The 19,998-nt window shown below is 43.4% G+C and overlaps 1 protein-coding gene across 1 annotated transcript in view; it reads right to left on the minus strand.

Annotated features, from left to right (window-relative positions):
• Positions 1-18,920, minus strand: part of FGGY (FGGY carbohydrate kinase domain containing) — a 174,883-nt gene extending 155,963 nt beyond the window's left edge. The window contains exons 1-2 of the mRNA XM_075616008.1: positions 18,788-18,920; positions 7,154-7,365 (exon numbers count right to left, since the gene is read on the minus strand). Of these exons, the coding sequence (XP_075472123.1) occupies positions 7,154-7,354 (201 nt within the window). The 5' untranslated portion in view covers positions 7,355-7,365; positions 18,788-18,920. The remainder of the gene's footprint in view (positions 1-7,153; positions 7,366-18,787) is intronic.
• Positions 18,921-19,998: the final 1,078 nt, after the last annotated feature.

Raw genomic sequence — 19,998 nt, forward strand, 5'->3', positions numbered from 1 at the left:
AGCTGTCGCTCCATGCAGGCCAATAGGAAGCTGTGACATCATCAGGTTCGCCTTCCTGTTGGCCCACGTGACGCAGGAGGTTTAAGCTTTAAAACCCAGCTAGCTCAGCTATTGCGGATACCGGCACCCCCTTCGGAGGCAAGTATCTCTGGAAGCAGGGTGTCCCCAGATCTGAAAATAATGGGGTTCAGCTCCGTAAACCCCCTGCTTCAAACCGGTGTTAAAATATGGAAAAAAATTCAAAACAGCATGAAATGCTCCTTTAAATGTATACAAGAATGTAATTTCTCTGCATACTCATAAACCAAGTATATGTATTTTTATATTGCACTAAACATGTACACACAAAATAGAGTACAGGAAGGTAAAACCCAATGGGTATTATTCATTAAACTGTGATCGTGCCGGGTTGGGCCACATCAATGGGAGTTTCCGTGTTATAGCACAATCACAGTTTATTGAATAACCCTCAGTAAGTGCATCAAACATGAAATCAGTACACAGAACACCATTCCTGCTTTGAAGAGCTTACACTGTCCGTGGCATGTTGGGGAACTACAGAGAAAGTTGCACATGGAGGCGTGGAAAGATAAAGGTGGGAATTTATTTTTTACTCCCTTGTGAAAGCATTCTGTGATTTGTAGTCATCATGGCCTAGAAATGATCAAACTCTGATAAAACATTACGGTAAAAAAAACAATATTGGGTGCTTCTACCGCAATTTTATGACCTAAGTCAGGGGTGCTGAACTCCAGTCCTCAAGACCCCCCAACAGGTCCGGCTTTAAGGATATCCCTGCTTCAGCACAGGTAGCTCAATCAGTGGCTCAGTCTTTGACAGAGCCACTGATTGAGCCACCTGTCCTGAAGCAGGGACTGATTGAGCCACCTGTGCTGAAGCTGGGATATCCTGAAAACCTGACCTGTTGGGGGGCCCTTGAGGACTGGAGTTGAGCACCCCTGACCTAAGTCATCAACATTGCGGTAACATTTTACCGGGGTCGATATTTTAAGTCGCATCACAATGTGGTAATTAACGCTACTGACAATAAGCAGTTTGATTCATTGTTTTGTACTTCTAATGGCCAAAAGTCCTATTAGCCCCATTGAAAGAGGACATTGGTCATATTGCTGGTGACATAGCAAAGGTTTATTTAACATTCACTGTTTTCATTAAAAGTGTATGGTTCAAAGTAAATTCTGTGATGTGTTTTTTTTAAATGTATTTTGTTTTTTAATTTATCTATCGATGCAAAGCCATAGACATAACTGAGGCCTACTTTATTTTGATATTTTCAAAAGCTGTTACATCAAACTTTTTTAGTCTAAAATAAGTCCTCACATGTGTACTGTATTGAAACATTAAATCGAGTCAGATGACATTTAAAGCCTTTCTGACATTTATATCCTGGAGTAAAACAGAGATCTCACGAACATAGTTTGGTTAAAACACAACGTTACAATTTTAAGGAATTCTGCTTCCTTTCAAATTTCACTTGATAATAATATAATGAACATTTGTTCATAGTTACCCGAAACAAATGTGTCTAATATAAATTAGGTGGGAGAAGGAGGCGACCTGAGCCAACCCCTCTTAAATGTGGAGGAGTCAATAAACATTTGACAGGATGGGGAGTAACCACCTCTTTGTCACTTATGGTTTACATGAGTTCCCATAACATCATACATTATATACCCAATGCCAGCACCTCAATAAGGCAGTCATCTTTTCTCAATAATCAAACAGGAAGACGACACAAAGAAAAAACAAGCACATTTGCTCATAAGGTATTTAAGTAATACTTAAAGCAATACACTTAAATACAACTTAAGTAGAACTAAAATGAAAAGACAGAGAAGGGAGGACAGAAAGTGGGGGAGGGGAGGAACAAGATAGATACTGTAGACATACTGTACAGCTGGAGAGATTGACGGGTAAACGAAGAGACGGGTGGATAGATGGATAAATAGACAGATAGACAGACAGACAGACAGGCAGATACGTGGATATATAGATTAAGAAGAACCGATCCACAATAAAGTAGCTTTGCAAGAACACAACATATGCATTGGATATTCTCCCAAAGACTACTGCTGTTCCCTGTGAACTAGAGTAAACATTCAAATCACTCCCATTGTATGCTTGCACTTCTTTTTATTTGAGCAATGCAGAAGTGCACTCATTAATGTTTAAACAGAATAATCAATAACAGGAGAATAGTGAGCTGTCCATCTACGATGGACCCAATGAATAATTAAACAGTTGGATTTCCTAAAGGAACAGAGAGGCCTTTGTATTTAATTGAACATTCCTCCTTTATCAAGTAAATATGGTCAATCATTTCCAAATACTTAGATAGTAGACAAGTTATACAAACGATAAATGAAGCTGTAAATAGCATTATGCCATTTTGTTAAGGCCAAATGTTCTTGCAGGGAGTACTGCTAATGCAAATACATTGAACGCTTCCATCCACATTTTAAAGGTGCAGTACTTCATATGACCAAATTAAACTAGTTGAAGTACTGTAGTTTAAAGCAGGGGGGCTCAACTCCAGTCCTCAAGCCCCCCAACAGGTCAGGTTTTCAGGATATCCCAGCTTCAGACAGGTGGCACAATCTGTCCCTGCTTCAGCATAGGTGGCTCAATCAGTGGCCCAGTCTTTGACTGAGCCACTGATTGAGCCACCTGTGCTGAAGCTGGGATATTCATTAAACCTGACCTGTTGGGGCGACTTGAGAACTGGAGTTCAGCACCCCTGGTTTGAAGCACCAGTGCGCCTTAACTAAGAAATAATTTCTGAAACTTAGTTTAAACTCTGGTAAATTGAAACTCGACAGGGAACAGACTAATGATGGAAGAAATCGTGCTTGCCCTGGTTGGTACGATTCAGGGTCGCGGCTGAAAAGCTTATTTCCAATAAATTATTACATTAAAGAAGCCAATTACCTTGTGATGCTGTTCACAAAATGTATTTAGTTTCATCGGCGGAACTGACCCTTTAGATTTGTCTGAGCCTTATTCAGCAGTTGGAAATTACAAGTTAGAAAAAAGTATCACTTGCGAGCCCATTCACACGCCTCAGACAGGTCTGCAACCCTGCCTTTCCCCATCTCTTAGCACAGCGGTGCGCAAACTGGGGGGCGCGCCCCCCTGGGGGGGCGCAAGATTGTTTAGGGGGGGCGCAGGAAGCAGCGGCGATTTTGCCAGGAGCAGAGGGAAAAAAGCCGTCTGCAGCTGCAATTTTTCTTTTGGCCATTAGGTGGCGCTGCGCTGTGCTACAGTACACAGCAGCATCTCGTTGCTTCCTGCATCAGCGACATGGGGAGAGGGGGTGAGTGAGACTGGCACATGGGGGGAGTGAGACTGGGACATGGGGTGAGTGAGACTGGGACATGGGGGAGTGAGACTGGCACATGGGGGGAGTGAGACTGGGACATGGGGGAGTGAGACTGGGACATGGGGGGGGTGAGACTGGGACATGGGGGGGAGTGAGACTGGGACATGGGGGGGAGTGAGACTGGGACATGGGGGGGAGTGAGACTGGGACATGGGGGGGAGTGAGACTGGGACATGGGGGGGAGTGAGACTGGGACATGGGGGGGAGTGAGACTGGCACATGGGGGGGGAGTGAGACTGGCACATGGGGGGGGAGTGAGACTGGCACATGGGGGGGAGTGAGACTGGCACATGGGGGGGGAGTGAGACTGGCACATGGGGGGGGGGAGTGAGACTGGCACATGGGGGGGGAGTGAGACTGGCACATGGGGGGGGGGGAGTGAGACTGGGACATGGGGGGGAGTGAGACTGGCACATGGGGGGGAGTGAGACTGGGACATGGGGGGGAGTGAGACTGGGACATGGGGGGGAGTGAGACTGGCACATGGGGGGGGAGTGAGACTGGCACATGGGGGGGGAGTGAGACTGGCACATGGGGGGGAGTGAGACTGGCACATGGGGGGGGAGTGAGACTGGCACATGGGGGGGGGGAGTGAGACTGGCACATGGGGGGGGAGTGAGACTGGCACATGGGGGGGGGAGTGAGACTGGGACATGGGGGGGAGTGAGACTGGGACATGGGGGGGAGTGAGACTGGGACATGGGGGGGAGTGAGACTGGCACATGGGGGGGGAGTGAGACTGGCACATGGGGGGGAGTGAGACTGGCACATGGGGGGGAGTGAGACTGGCACATGGGGGGGAGTGAGACTGGCACATGGGGGGGAGTGAGACTGGCACATGGGGGGGGAGTGAGACTGGCACATGGGGGGGGGAGTGAGACTGGCACATGGGGGGGGAGTGAGACTGGCACATGGGGGGGGGGGAGTGAGACTGGCACATGGGGGGGGAGTGAGACTGGCACATGGGGGGGGGGAGTGAGACTGGCACATGGGGGGGGGAGTGAGACTGGCACATGGGGGGGAGTGAGACTGGCACATGGGGGGGAGTGAGACTGGCACATGGGGGGGGAGTGAGACTGGCACATGGGGGGGAGTGAGACTGGCACATGGGGGGGAGTGAGACTGGGACATGGGGGGGAGTGAGACTGGGACATGGGGGGGGAGTGAGACTGGGACATGGGGGGGAGTGAGACTGGGACATGGGGGGGGAGTGAGACTGGGACATGGGGGGGAGTGAGACTGGGACATGGGGGGGTGAGACTGGGACATGGGGGGGGTGAGACTGGCACATGGGGGGGGAGTGAGACTGGCACATGGGGGGGGAGTGAGACTGGCACATGGGGGGGAGTGAGACTGGGACATGGGGGGGAGTGAGACTGGCACATGGGGGGGAGTGAGACTGGCACATGGGGGGGGAGTGAGACTGGCACATGGGGGGGAGTGAGACTGGCACATGGGGGGGGAGTGAGACTGGCACATGGGGGGGAGTGAGACTGGCACATGGGGGGGAGTGAGACTGGCACATGGGGGGGGGAGTGAGACTGGCACATGGGGGGGGGGGAGTGAGACTGGCACATGGGGGGGGGAGTGAGACTGGCACATGGGGGGGGAGTGAGACTGGCACATGGGGGGGGAGTGAGACTGGCACATGGGGGGGGGAGTGAGACTGGCACATGGGGGGGAGTGAGACTGGGACATGGGGGGGAGTGAGACAGGGACATGGGGGGGAGTGAGACTGGGACATGGGGGGGGAGTGAGACTGGGACATGGGGGGGAGTGAGACTGGGACATGGGGGGGGAGTGAGACTGGGACATGGGGGGGAGTGAGACTAGAACATGGGGCGGGAGTGAGACTGGGACATGGGGGGGGGGGACTGGGACATGTGGGGGGAGTGAGACTGGGACATGGGGGGGGGGGGAGTGAGACTGGGACATGGGGGGAGTGAGATTGGGACATGGGGGGGGGAGTGAGACTGGGACATGGGGGGGTGGGAGAGTGAGACTGGGACATGGGGGAGTGAGTGTGAGACTGGGACATGGGGGAGTGAGTGTGAGACTGAGGCATGGGGAGGGTGTGAGTGACATGAGGGGGGTGAGAGTGTGAGATGGGGAGGGGGGTGAGAGTGAGTGTGACATGGGGAGGGGGGGTGAAAGAGCTACATGGGGATGAGAGAGACATTGGTGGGAGGGAGGGAGACACTGGCAGGAGGGAGAGAGACACACAATGGCTGGAGGGAGAGTGTGAGAGAGACACCGGGTGGAGGGAGAAACAATAGCTGGTTGGAGAGTGCAAGAGAGACACTGGGGGGAGGGAGAGGCAATGGCTGGAAGGAGAGTGAGAGACAATGGAGGGAGGGAGACACTAGGGGGAGGGAGAAAGAGAGAGACACACACAGGGGGAGGGAAAGAGAGTGGGGGGAGACACTGAGGGGAGGGATAGAGAGGGACTGGAGGGGGAGTGTGAAATACAGGGAGTTGGAGAGACTGGAAGAGGAGTGTGAGACTGGAAGAGGGGAGAGAGTGAGAGACAATGGGGGGAGGGAGAAAGAGACACACACTGGGGGGAGGGAAAGAGAGTGGGGGGAGGGGGAGACACTGAGGGGAGGAATAGAGAGGGACTGGAGGGGGAGTGAGAAATATAGGGAGAGACTGGAAGAGGTTAGAGAGGTCCTGAGGTGTTCTAATGTGGCGGGAAGAGAGAGATTAATAATACAGCAGAAATGGGAACGCTATTAGACAAATATTATAATATTTATTTTTAAGTTATGTAATTTGTGCTATAAATACTTTTTTTGTAGACGCGTGGCGGGGGCGTTACAAAGCTGGTTCGCACTGACGTCATGCACTGCACATGCACTGACGTCATGTGATTTTGATTACATCAGGCAGGGGGGGCCCGAGAAATTTCATGGATGAAAAGGGGGGCTCGGCATAAAAAGTTTGCTCACCCCTGTCTTAGCATACAGTGTTTCCACTGCAGCCAGGGATTCTGGGAAATGACATGCAAATGAGCACAAAGATTGCTAAATCCAAATCCACTCTTATAGTTGAGGAGACAGTCACTAGTTTTTCAGGGAAAACTATCCAGTTGGACATTAATGGGGTCAGAGGGTAGATCGAGGTTACAACACAAAATCACAATGGGTGTGTTTGTCTGAGCACTCGTTAAATAACAGAGGCATCTAAAATATTAGGGAGCTAAAAATGCAACACTAAGCCCTGTTATTACTTGTTACTAATAGCCTATAGCAACGACAGTACTTATTTCTGACCCAGCTTAGTGAAGCTGAACACTTAATATAAATATATCTAATGAAAGCAGAAATCTCGTCTCACCTTTTTTTCCTTTTCTAGCTCATGAAACCCCTCGTACCCCAGATACATAATGTAGCTGACCGGTCTTCTCCCCCTTTCTGGGGAAACAAAATGGCCACCAAAGCGCGGGCAATTAGTAAGCCCCAATGCATGATGTTGTGGCATCCTGATGGATGACCCGCCAGCACCATCTTTAAAAAAACAGGCAGTGTACCAGCAGCTCAGACGGCAAGCATCTTGGAAACCAAGGCGGTGCAAGAGCTGAAGATAGCTCCAGCCAGCTGCGTACAACTCTCGGTTGCAATTAAGTCATTAAAACATACTTTGAACATATAAATATTTCTCCAGCTTATAAAATTGTATTTATGGTTGAGTCATTCTTTTTAACTCTTTACTTTATGAAACAACATACAGTGTGGAAAGAGTCATTACAAATACCTTGGTCACTGCACAACATGCGGTCCAGATGTTATCTGAAGATTGCTCATAGTGGTCAGGCTGAGGTTCCCATATTTGGATTGCCTGTTCCGCCTGGTATACCACTGTTCCAAACTGGTCTACCAAAGCCGCACGAACACTTGCTGTTCCCACATCTATCCCCACGTAGCAAGTGTCTCTTTCCTTTTGTTCGCTCTGCATTCTAATTCCACCTATAGAATGAACAGATTAAAAGAACCAGTTGCACGTGGAACTAAAAAAGAAAAAAAATCTGTGCAGGTAATGGGATGGAGAAATGTAAGGTTTTCTTATTCAAATACATCATTGGTCGGGGATCCAACACTCCATAAAATGGTGGTTAATAATATTGTTCTCTTGCAAACTAAAACATTTTTTTTGCCACAAACCACTGCCCTACTAATGATTGGGTACATGAGGCACCATCAGATAAAGAGAGTTATCAAAGCCACTTGGCAGCAAATCTGGTAAATAACAAGAAACATCAGGGCACACGGGCTGATGCAAAAACGGGCAAAAAGTTGGTTTCTATGGTTGATTAAATCAGCGGTGCGCAAAGTGGGGGGCGCGACCCCCAGGGGGGGCGGGAGATTGTGCTGGGGGGGGGCGCGGGCAGTTGCAGAGGCCCCGCGCTCTTCCCCCAGGCATTTAAATTAAATGCCGGGGGATTGCGTGAGGCCTCTGCAACTGTTTACTTACCGGGATTCAGCCGTCTGTGTTGCGTCGCCATGGCAACGCGGCGTCAATAGACGCCGCGGCACCATGTGACCTGACGTCACACGCACACGCAGCGTCATCTGACGCGCCTGAAGGAAGGCAGGGGGGCGCGAGAGCCGGGGGCAGAGAGACAGGGGGGCGCAGCACAAAAAGTTTGCGCTCCCCTGGATTAAATACCCGTTTTTGCATCAGTCCGTGTGCACTGCTGTTTCTTGTATTCATCCGTGGCTTTCTGTGATTTGTAGGACTTCTCTTAAGATGCTGAAGCATACTTTAACTTGATTCACCTTTCTTGTAGTAGTTGTATCCCTCTGGATTTGACAACACAAATTATCATTGTATTATAATGACCTACATCGGGTTAATCAATACTATGTTATCAGTGGTTAGGCAGACCCAACAGTATGGATAATGTATTAGTTATTGGGTATGTGGTATTTATAACTTTCACATTACATCAAAATGTGATGGTTTCAAACTAGTTTCCAATAGTCCATATGCCCCAACAATGGTCCTTTAAAAGATCTACATATAGTGTACATAATACTCTCAGGATAAGCAACATCACAACTAAATGATGTAACAACTTCATGCACCAATCCCAACAAATTTCAATATTCATTATTTTACTTAATTTGAACCGTGGAGCTTAAACCGTTCTACATTTAGCTCTGGTGACCAGCTGATAATTGGAGATATTTTTGCTGTTCTAGTTGTTGGTGTTAATTCCTAGACATTTAAACAGTCATCCAGGAGGAAGACACTGCAATTTTGAATTCCCTAAAAGGAAAGAAAACACAGGCAACTAAACCGGAAAGTATATCGGGAACATGGTGGAGAGCATAAAGCGCGCGTCAGCTAAGATTGTTATTTAAAGGAACCAATAGTCAAAAAAAAACAGGTAAGCAGAATTGCTGCTTTAATGATGTTGTCAATGTGGCATTCAGTGTCATCATCAGCTAAGAGCTATGAGTGATACACCCTACAACACCTACAACAGGGCATGTTTCAACCTGTTTACACAAATGGTTATGTAAGTTATGTTGTTGACTATCTTGATGGGGCTGTCAAAAAAGCTACCTTAGTTAGATGTGCTATATGTGTAAAATAGGTCCATTTTCCAGTATCAGAAATCTCCTGCAACTTTACAAATTGCTATTGTTTGTACTCTAAGCTCTGCTCTCAAGTTGCCATTTAATTAGATATCAAGGTCCATATTAGTGGTGCTATGCCACAGGATGCCTTATGGAGATGGAAGACAACCTATGACCCACCATTCACTTGAATGGGCCATAAGGTGTCTTCCAGCCCCAGAAGGCGTCTTATGAAACAGTACTGCTCACCTAAATACAGTATGGAACCAAGTAGCCTCTCCTTCAACTGGCAGCCAAGAAGAGGAACTCATAAAATGCTAGAGTCGAAAATGCCGGGGAACAAAGTGTGTTACATTTACTGTGATCCTACTCATTGAAATAACTTTTTCTCTGGTACATTGGTCCCTTGCGGTTCATGCAATGTAGATTAGTAGCATAATTCCTATATACTCAGAGGCATAAAGTTGCTACTACATCATTCCCAGATTTTCTTTTCTCAGCCCAAGCAAAAGTAGTTTTAAATGAAACATTCACGTGTGTGTGAACATTGTAATCAGATTTCCCAGGCATGAAGAAAGCATCAAAGTTCTCTTTATCTCTGATTGCTCTTGAGCAATATTGATAGAAATTGCTGTTGTAAAGAAGAATTTCTTATGCTAGCAAAATATATTTTTCCTCTGAGCCACAACAAGGAAATCATACCACTTCATTTTTTCAATGAATATTTATAGCCTTTGCTTATTCCATATTTTGAGTTGCACAATATTCTTTAAAATGTGAAAAAAAACTAACACTCTCTGATGTTAAAGTGTGATTCATATTTACTGAACTACATAATATATATAATATATATATTGAGCTCCAATTATATATATATATATATATATACATATATACACACACATTCAATCAAGAAGAGGGACAGAGGGACAGAGGGACAGAGGGACAGAGGGACAGAGGGACAGAGGGACAGAGGGACAGAGGGACAGAGGGACAGAGGGACAGAGAGACAGAGAGAGAACGTGTACACACACATATACACAGCAGTCTTACAGAAGCAGTTCCACCGGTGATCCATGGTCCCTCCACGTTTGGGGAACCCCCACTTCAGGACTGGCAAAGCTGGCTGTCCACCAATCAGGCTGGCAAAATACAAATGGCCAGGCTGTCAGGGCTTGGCCATTAGCCAGCGGCTAATAATCAAGCCGTGACATAATCAGGAGATGACATCTCGGCTTTCTGTTGGTGACCCCTCATCCATATTTATTTATTTATAAAATGTGTTACCAGGAAGTGATACATTGAGAGTTACCTCTCGTTTTCAGGTATGCCCTGGGCACAGAGTTATAACGACAACTACAGTACATGGTTACAAATACATAGTTACATTAAGTGAACAGGACTATACATTATATACAAGACATTGCATGAACAGCTAAAGATAATACATATTATAGGCGTATGCAACAGTTCCAGACCAGATTTAAATGAGAGACAACTTTAGTTTTGAAAGAACTTAGACTGGGGGTGGCTGTGAGATTCTCTATTAGATTGTTATTTGTCATTTTTTTGTTGTCAAAACTGTCACAAAAAAACCTACAAAAAAAATCTCAGGGTGTTCTTGGAGGCCATCTCTGGTTAAAAAAAAACACGTTTTTTTAAAAGTGACCAGAACTTGCTGCTTTCATACTGTGGTCATTTTTTATATTTTCTTAATTCCGGAGATTCTTTTAACCAGTAAATAAAAATAAACCATTGAAAACCGAAACCATGAAAATATACATTTTTGACGTGTAATTATACTGTATTTTCTCTTGTAATTTAACAAGCACATACTGTAAGATAGCTTTTCCTAGCAGTTTGTTCAGCTTTATTAATACTTAGGATGTATTTTTACATTTGGAGACAAAATATACTAATTGTATACAGCAGAGGTGGAGAACTCCGGTCCTCAAGAGCCACCAACAGGCCAGGTATTAGGGATATCCCTGCTTCAGCACAGGTGTCCCAATCAGAGTGGCTCATTCACTCTGACTGAGCCACTGATTGAGCCCCTCGTAATCAGGGATATCCTTTAAAACCTGACCTGTTGGTGGCCCTTGAGGACTGGCTTTGGCCACCTCTGCTGTATACAGTATACAGCATTAGCTCTGAGAGCTTTCCAAAAACGCTAGAATTCAAAAGCATTCAGTTAGCATTGAAACGCATTCATCACCCAGAGAATGCATTTTAAAATTGGCACACAAACGATGTCTGGTTCTATTTTTTTCTACTCCAGTTACTGCGCAATGAGAGCAATTTATAAGAAAAATCAATTTGGAAATGTACACTCCTTCATCTACAGCTTGATTGAAAGCCAGAAGAAAGCAGGGCAGTCGCAGACTCCAAAACAAGCCTTCCTGACCTCCATTTAGAGAGACTCGCTCGGTGTAATGAATCTTAATTAAGATTGAGCTGTCAACCTCCCATAGCTACAACTTTTAAAATGTTACGTTGAAATAAACTGGAAGTGAATATTAATCATTTCTTCTTCCACTGTTTGCTCGCCATGTTCGGTGCATTCTGGGCCACAGAGGTTGTTTAGAGGACAAATGGGATGGAACATGATCTTGTCTACATGCAAAACACAGTCTGATGCCATGGAGATAGTCAATACAGATCACTTCTCTATCAGAACCTTTGTTTTATCTCTTTCATCCACCCTTTGACTAATTCATAACATTTGTATATTGGATCCGTACTACATACGTGAGAGTACCTGCTTTTAATGCTGCGCTGTCTTGGGGTAAATAATTTATAGTAGGCATGGACCTCCTATTTGTTTGAAAAGGTAGCAACATGTACAGTATTTGTATGCATAGTAACTGTATTGAAAACAGCTCAGATACCTGTACGGTATGTGGGCTGTCTGTCTTTCAGAGGAACAAAGTAAAAAGCTATGGACAGCACGCATACCTTAAGCTCATGGTCGCCCTCTACACCAAGGGTGGTCAACTCGTTTTCAGGATATCCTACTTCAGCACAGGTGGCTCAGTCATAATGACAGAGACACACACCTGTGCTGAATCAGGGATATCCTCTTAACCTGACCTGTTGATGGCCTTTGAGGATGGAAGTTGGCCATCCCTGCCCTCCACCCTAAAAAAAGAAGGGTATATGCTTTTATATAAAACAATACAGAGCAGTGGTTTTTACCCTGGGGTTCCGCAAGAAAAATGTGGTACCGGCAGATACTTTACAATTTAAGATACCATAATGTTTTGCCATGACTTTTAATTAAATCAAGAATATTAATAAATGTTATACTGTAATGATACGTTTTATACAATGTAAAAAGCTTCTTAATTAAAAAAATATATACGCCCAGCAATATTTTTTTTTGCACATTCTAGTGTAAAAACAAACCATGATTTCATCCATCTCTCGCTTCCGAGGTTGCCACGGCAACCCTTAGACTGCGATGAACTCTGGGGAGATCACCATTGTAACCTCCCAGACACCAAATATTTTGAATGCTGATATCTCCAAGCATCAGACGTTATCAATAAAAACAGCCTTGCACTGAGGTTTTAAATGGATTGCTGCATAATACTTAAAAGTTTGGAAACCCCTGACTGAGAGCATGGTCTCCTCAAAGAAACAAACCCAATAAAACATATCAGCACTCAAAATGATTAAAGTTGCCGGCGCCTTCCCTTGCAGTTTATATGACCATTATTTTTATTAAAGATATTAGATCAACCCTCTCCATTGTGGAGACATACAGACCGTACAGCCCCCTCCTCCCCCCAACCCCCTGTCACCGGGTGTTATTACTACCACAACCATCTTAATTATTTTTATAGGCGTGAAGCATCTGTTCCAATGCACTTTCTTGGTCATGCTACTGTCTCCCTCCTATTAACCTTTCCTATTAGTATTCTGCGTGTGCTCCCCTGCCATATACTAAGGGGACCCATAAATTGCTGATGGCGATATTTTAGGTTTTAAAAGATTCAGAAATGGTTTTTTTTTTCACATTCACACTAAACCTTGTTGAATAATGCATATTGAGTGAGTAGGATTAGCTGGTTAGGTACATCAAATACAATTCCTATATCCACAGATCTATTGATCCACTGCCAGTTTAGCCCACACCACAAAGAAATTGGTCTACATTGTCTGGTCATGGAGTTCATTTCATTCAATAGACTTGGGAATCCAAATCTCATGGTAGAAGTGACACATACTGTAGGTGTAGGACAAGTGGGATTATGTGTTGTTTGGTGATATTCACTGATTCTCAGGCCATAACTATTGTAAATACAGATGTGGCCAGGGTTATTATCATGGTGGGTGGGGTATGAGGTGTTATCACTGCCATTGAATCCTGTGAAAACTTTGTGACATTCTGCGTTATCAGTAGGTAACAGAGATTGCTACATCTATATCATTACAGTGTAGTCAATCCAACACAATGAAACCTGTGTCTGTAAACATCAGATGTCCTAGCACAATCCAAGATAACGCAACTGAGATAACTGTATCTTTAACAAGATGCAATTAAACAGTAATACAGATCACACCTCACACACAGCACAATCCTCACTTACAAGCAATTTTATACTCAAACAACTAGTCAGCATGGAATATTTGATCATTTGGATTCAGTCACAATATACTTCATAATTCGATAGAAACCACCATCGTCACATAGCAATATTCATGTATGTGTGCATGTGTCAGTGAGTATGACTGCAGCAGTTTGGTACTTCCGAGGAGTTTAAATCGCCCGTGTCATATGAAGCAATAGGAAGCTGCGACAGATGACGCTGCAGTTCCTATTGGCCAACGTGTCACGATAAATTTAAACCTCCATTTTGTTTCCCCTGTTGATGGTGCTACCGGCAGTCATTAGTTGGAAAATAAATAATTTTAAGTCAATTATAGTCAAGTACACTAAGTAACTACAGTAATTTGTATTTTAGGGTATTAAATTGTTCTCTTCAGTTTTGTTTACCCATTTTACATCAAAATTCCAATAATATACCTAGAAATTGTACTTCTCAATATCCTGAAAAAATAAATCCTTCTGCCTTTTATTCGATGGACTCCGGAGGTCCCCTCAAAACAGGTTAAGACAAATCACTGTGATGATTAATATATATAGACATGATCACTTCAAAAAGCAGTCTGAGTAAATATTAAATATGTAAAGGCATACCCCGGTTTAAGGACACTCACTTTAAGTACACTCGCGAGTAAGTACATATCGCCCAATAGACAAACAGCAGCTCACACATGCGCCTGTCAGCAAGTCCTGAACAACAATACTGGCTCCCTACCGGTACCGAAGCTGTGCGCAAGCGGGGAGACTATAGAGCCTGTTACAAATGCGTTATTTACATCAGTTATGCACGTATATGACGATTGCAGTACAGTACAAGCATCGATAAGTGGGAAAAAGGCAGTGCTTCACTTTAAGTACATTTTCGCTTTACATACATTCTCCGGTCCCATTGCGTACGTTAATGCGGGGTATGCCTGTACGTGTCTAAAAAGGCAGACTTCCAAGTTACAGCAAAAACGCAGCTTCTACAAAGGCTTTGTAAGATTTTTAAAGGTAAAAAGCATGGGGGAAAAAAATACATTTTTAGATGTTAAACAGGTCCCCAGCCTTTCCATATTTCCATGTATCTGGAATACACTACTGAATTTCCTCAAGCAACAGTAGAAGCATTTTTCAGCTGTACTGCATAACTGGTTCGGTGGTTTCACACGAATACAAGATATTGGATTGATACTTGTTCTCTGTGCAGTTACAGGTTTCATGTCTTAAAGCTGCAGACCAAGCAATATCCTACATGTGTTTTTTGTTTTTTAAATAAATCAGTTCTGTACTATGAGAAAATACTTGTAGCATTTTTTTTTAAACAACGCTGAATTATATTTTAATGTATTATAATGTAGCATGCCTTTTGTGCAACCATTTACAAAGTCACATACACTGAGTCAATACTCCTCTGCTGCAGCCATTTAGTGAACCCCCGAGCCGAAACTTCACGATCGATCACAGGAGAACGGATCGATTGGCAACTTAGCTAATTACCGATCATTGTTTGGATTGTATTGATGCACGTATTAAAGAATTAAAGAGTGGGGGGGGGGGGGGGGGGGAAACGGCAGCTCGGACTGTTACTTTAATTCTATGTGTTATGTGAGCAGCAATATTGCATGGGACAACACCAGCAGCAACTTAATACATTTAATAGACGGAATCTGTAGGAATTTGAACACGTCGTCTTGACACAAAGAAGTGACTCCGTTGATTTTCACATTACCTTTAGTCTTAAGATTAGTCTTATGATTAAGCAATGAAAGTCGTAAGGAGTAAACTTACGTCCAATTCAAATAAAAGGGACTTAAGGTGCCTTAATGCTTAGTACTACTTAGTAAACATGGCTTCCTATTGGACCGTGTGACAGTGGATATTGGTTAAAAAAGGAGGGGGTAATTTTTTTTTTTTAATAAGGGAAGTGCTGCTTTAACTCAGTTTAGTGATATTTGTATTTTTATATATGAATGATGTTGTGCACAGAAGGGGTAAGTAGCATCATGGTTATGTCTCAGAGCAGGGATGGGCAACCCCATTGCTCAGGGGGCACCAACAGGTCAGGTGTTTTCCAGATATCCCTGCTTCAGCACAGGTGGCTCAGTCAAAGACTGGGCCACTGATTAAGTCACCTGTGCTGAAGCAGGGATATCCGGAAAACCTGACCTGTTAGTGGCCCTTGAGGACTGGAGTTGCCCAACCCCTGTCTGAGAGGGATATAGATTTGCCTAATGTAAGATTACACTCACAATCCATGTTTTGGCCAAAAACCCATATATTCTCCAGAAACCATCTGAATCTGCGTGATATGTAGCCAAAATGCCTAAAATTAGTCTTGGCAGAGATGAGAAAAAGATATGCCAGCACTCATTACTGTAATTAAACCAGCAGATTTGCAGACTGGTTGAAATAAATACAGTAAGTGAATGTATCAACCACTTAACCTTCTGTACTTATGCCCAATGGGAAAATGTTACCCACGCTGATTCCAGAAGAACAAGCTGCATGGTCAGAATGGGTACATTTATTCTAACACGTCTAACTTCAAATGCATATAAGCAAATGTCACAGGTTAATCTGCACATCACATATACAGCAGTTACATTAGTTAAAGCCATAAACAAAAGTTTATTTTTTTCATTACTATTGTTCCTTGTGGCAAAATCTTCATACACCTAAAAACTTGGAAGGTGGCACAGATCGTATCTCTTGATTATTCTCCAGGGGAGATAACCTTTCTTAAAGCAACTGTCCAAAGCTGCCGTTTGTTTTTTGTTAAACATTCCTCCCCCCCCCCCCCCCCGTTTAATATGTGCATCAATACAATCCACACAATGTTAAGTAATTAGCTAAGTTGCAGATCGATGAAGATTTGGCTCGGGGGTTCACTAAATAGCTGTCAGGGCAGCAGAATACCAAAAATGCCAAGTTCTGTGGGGAAGATCATGTGACCAGACAGCCACTAGATGCAATTGGTGCACTGCTAGAGAGAGGGCAGGGCTCAAAAAGGGGTGTATCTGAGCTTGTTTCAGAAGAGGAAGGGGATGTGACTTGGTAAATGGTTGCTATAGAAACAAAACATGCTTGTTACATATTACATTAAAAATGTAATTCAGAGATGTTTAAAAAAAATCATGCTACAAGTATTTTCTCATAGTACAAAACTGATTTTTTTTTTTTTTTAAAACACACATATAGGATGTCAGATGTCAATACCTAAGCCCTTCTCTGGCTTCACATAAACCACTGTGTGTATCTGGATATTAGTTACATCACCTAAACACTAAACATTATGGCAGAGAAATAAAAATAATACTAAATCAGAATACACTATAAAAAAAATGTATATCAGGTTACTGTTATATTTTTGCATAGTGTTTTTTTGTGTGTCAATAGTTAAATAGACACAAACAGCAATATAAAGATGTACAATTATGTTTAGCAGTTTTGTTACTGGATGCAGAGAAACTTAAGTTGTCATCACTGTAAATGGACGAACAACTTTCCAGCTTATGTAGAGTTTCCTGATCTATTCCATCTTTACCTTTGGAACATCTTGTATTTAAGTGACACAGCTGTGCAAAACCCTCTCTCTTTTCTCTCAGAGTCATCTCTCGCCAGAGCTTGTTACACTGCTCCTTATCATGCATGGTCACCAGTCATGTCTACATTCCCATACACTAATTGGTCTTAATTAAGAATTAATACACTGACGAGAATGATGGCCTTGGGTGCGTTAATTTAGATTAGTGACCCTCACTTTACAGCTGTCCTGCTCTATGAGGTTTGGACTCTGTACCTTCACCATGACGTTAATAACACAGCCAAACTGACAGTAATGTTGAGTATTCTTTTAAAACATTTAACTGTGAAATCAGGGAGCAACTCTAATTCAATAGAAATACTGTAGTGCATTTCATGGGAGCTTTTGCTCTGTGACCACTACATCTACAAAGGACCTCCGTTAAAGACACTCAACTCTAAATTCATTGAAAACGTCTTAAATAACAGCAATGAAATGTTCCTGAACACTTTCTCATGCAGCTGTGGATTGGAACAGATATGGGGCGGACATTTTTGCCGCCCCAAAATTTTGCCGCCCGGGCCTAACAGGAAATCTGACACTGGTTACATAGTTACATAGTAGATGAGGTTGAAAAAAGACATATGTCCATCAAATTCAACCTACGCTAAATTTAGACGACAAATACTTTATCCTATATTTTTACAGGATATTGTACTCATTGCGTCATGTTCAATTCCTGCTTGATACAATTTCCATAGAAACAGAATTATGTGCATTTTGGTATTTATAACTGGTTTCAGTAAATGTAAACTATTAGTGTAATATTATTTATAATAGCCATTCCGTGAAAATAATACATTTTGTTAACCTACATACAAAACATGCAGCATCAAAATAAGTTTTGGGTTGATACATAGCAACATAAATATAACAATATAAATGGTCTTTTTAGTGTTTACACAAACTTGAACTTTGCTGACGATTTTGACACACATTCTCCGTTTTTTGGCACACTGACATTATTTCTTTTGGTACATACCATTAGCATGTGTGCAGCCAGAGCAGTCCATCTCTGTGCACACAAGAAAAAAACACGTTTTTGATGCTGATGGCGCAGATTGAGAAATATCGGGTTAATACAGTACATAGGCCAGGGGTGGGCAATTCCAGTCCTCAAAGTCCACCAATAGGTTATGTTTTGAGGATATCCCTGCTTCAGCACAGGTGGCTCAATCAGTGCCTCAGTCTTTGACTGAGCCACTGATTGAGTCACCTGTGCTGAAGCAGGGATATCCTCAAAATGGCCTAATGGTGGCCCTTGAGGACTGGAGTTGCCCACCCCTGACATAAGCACATTTTATAATGAGATTTACGTGCGGAATTAAGAAGCTATCTGCGATGCTTGGTACACAGGGCAGGCCGCTTACTTTTTCTAGAGCTCAATTTGGATCGGCAAAGTGACACTGAAATAATGAGGCAAAACTGGATTTGCTCTCCTTCCGTCAAAATATGCTTTTCATTTTACACTGGAAAAATATCTATTTCCACCTTAACATTTTTATTTTTATTGGTCAGTTAATACAGGATTTGATTGTTATAAAAACAAAAAAAACAAAAACAAACGAACATAAATGTGAATTAATGCGAATCTGCGAATTAAAATCATCGGTATATTGACGGTCACTTACTTGCTGGTATTGAAAAGTTACTTTACTTAGTAGTGATCACGGAGAAAGAAGATATTTAACACAACCTTTCCCTGCCTGTTTAATCTCCCGTTTGTTCTCAGGACTTGGAGTTTATGCTTTTTTTGTTGTCAAATTGTTCCTGGTTGGTCAACGTTACAAAATCTGTGATTGGCTCCCGCTTCCTTTCCTGGCTCTCCGGGGTGAGACACACAGAAGTCACACATACTGTAATCTGCCTGGCTCATTCGCTTTCCGAACTAGAATACCTTCATGGATAGATTGTATAGGCTGTCCACCGATGACATTTGATTCAGTGGTATTCACGCATGCAAAATTAATGACTTGCTGCTACTATTTATTGCTGAAAGACTGAAATGAATGAATGAAATGAAACAAAGAAGTATATTTTTGAGCCCTTATCTGCCACAGCATAATTTTTTTTTAAACATAGGTTTAAAACAGGGGGTCTCCGGAGCCGAACCCTGTTAATTTCAGCTCCGGAGACCCCCTCCTTCTTCAGATACTTACCTCCGTAGGAGGTGCCGGTTGCCACTCCGGCTGGGGAGCAGGGTTCACATAATGGCGGCTTTTCAATGCTCCTGCCTTCGGCGGCCAATAGGAAGCCGTGACATCAGCAGGTTCAGCTTCCTATTGGCCCACGTTGGAGCTTTAAACTTTGCCGAGATACTGGCACTCCCTCAAGGGAAGCACGGGGTCCCCGGAGCTGAAATTAGTGGGGTTCAGCTCCTGGTGACACCTTGCTTCAAACCGATGTTAAATAATAATCATTTTTCAAAAAGCGTATGAATTGCTCCTTTATGAGAACATTGTGGGTGGACCATGAATATATAAAAAGTTTGGAAATGTAGAAACGCTGTCTTTTATTAAATTTGCTGCAAAGCCATCTTCTCCTCACTCAGGAACCTTTCAGCTCCATAAAATGAAGATGGCATATTGAATAGGAGCCACTATTCTGCATTTATCTGATATCTGTATCATATCACCTTACGACATTAAAAAAAAAAGACAGAGATTCGGTGACGATGGGATTACAGTAACAAAGAGAACCTACCACAGCACAAAATATAACAGTAACACATAATACAGTACAATGTCTGACATTATATTTGTAATATAATAGTTGGAAGTGGATACGAGCGAAAAGGCAAATTAATACAAGAGGAGAAAAAATGAATGACATTATTTTTAGT

Source organism: Ascaphus truei, chromosome 10 (genome assembly GCF_040206685.1).
Source record: "Ascaphus truei isolate aAscTru1 chromosome 10, aAscTru1.hap1, whole genome shotgun sequence".
Taxonomy (NCBI): Eukaryota; Metazoa; Chordata; class Amphibia; order Anura; family Ascaphidae; genus Ascaphus; species Ascaphus truei.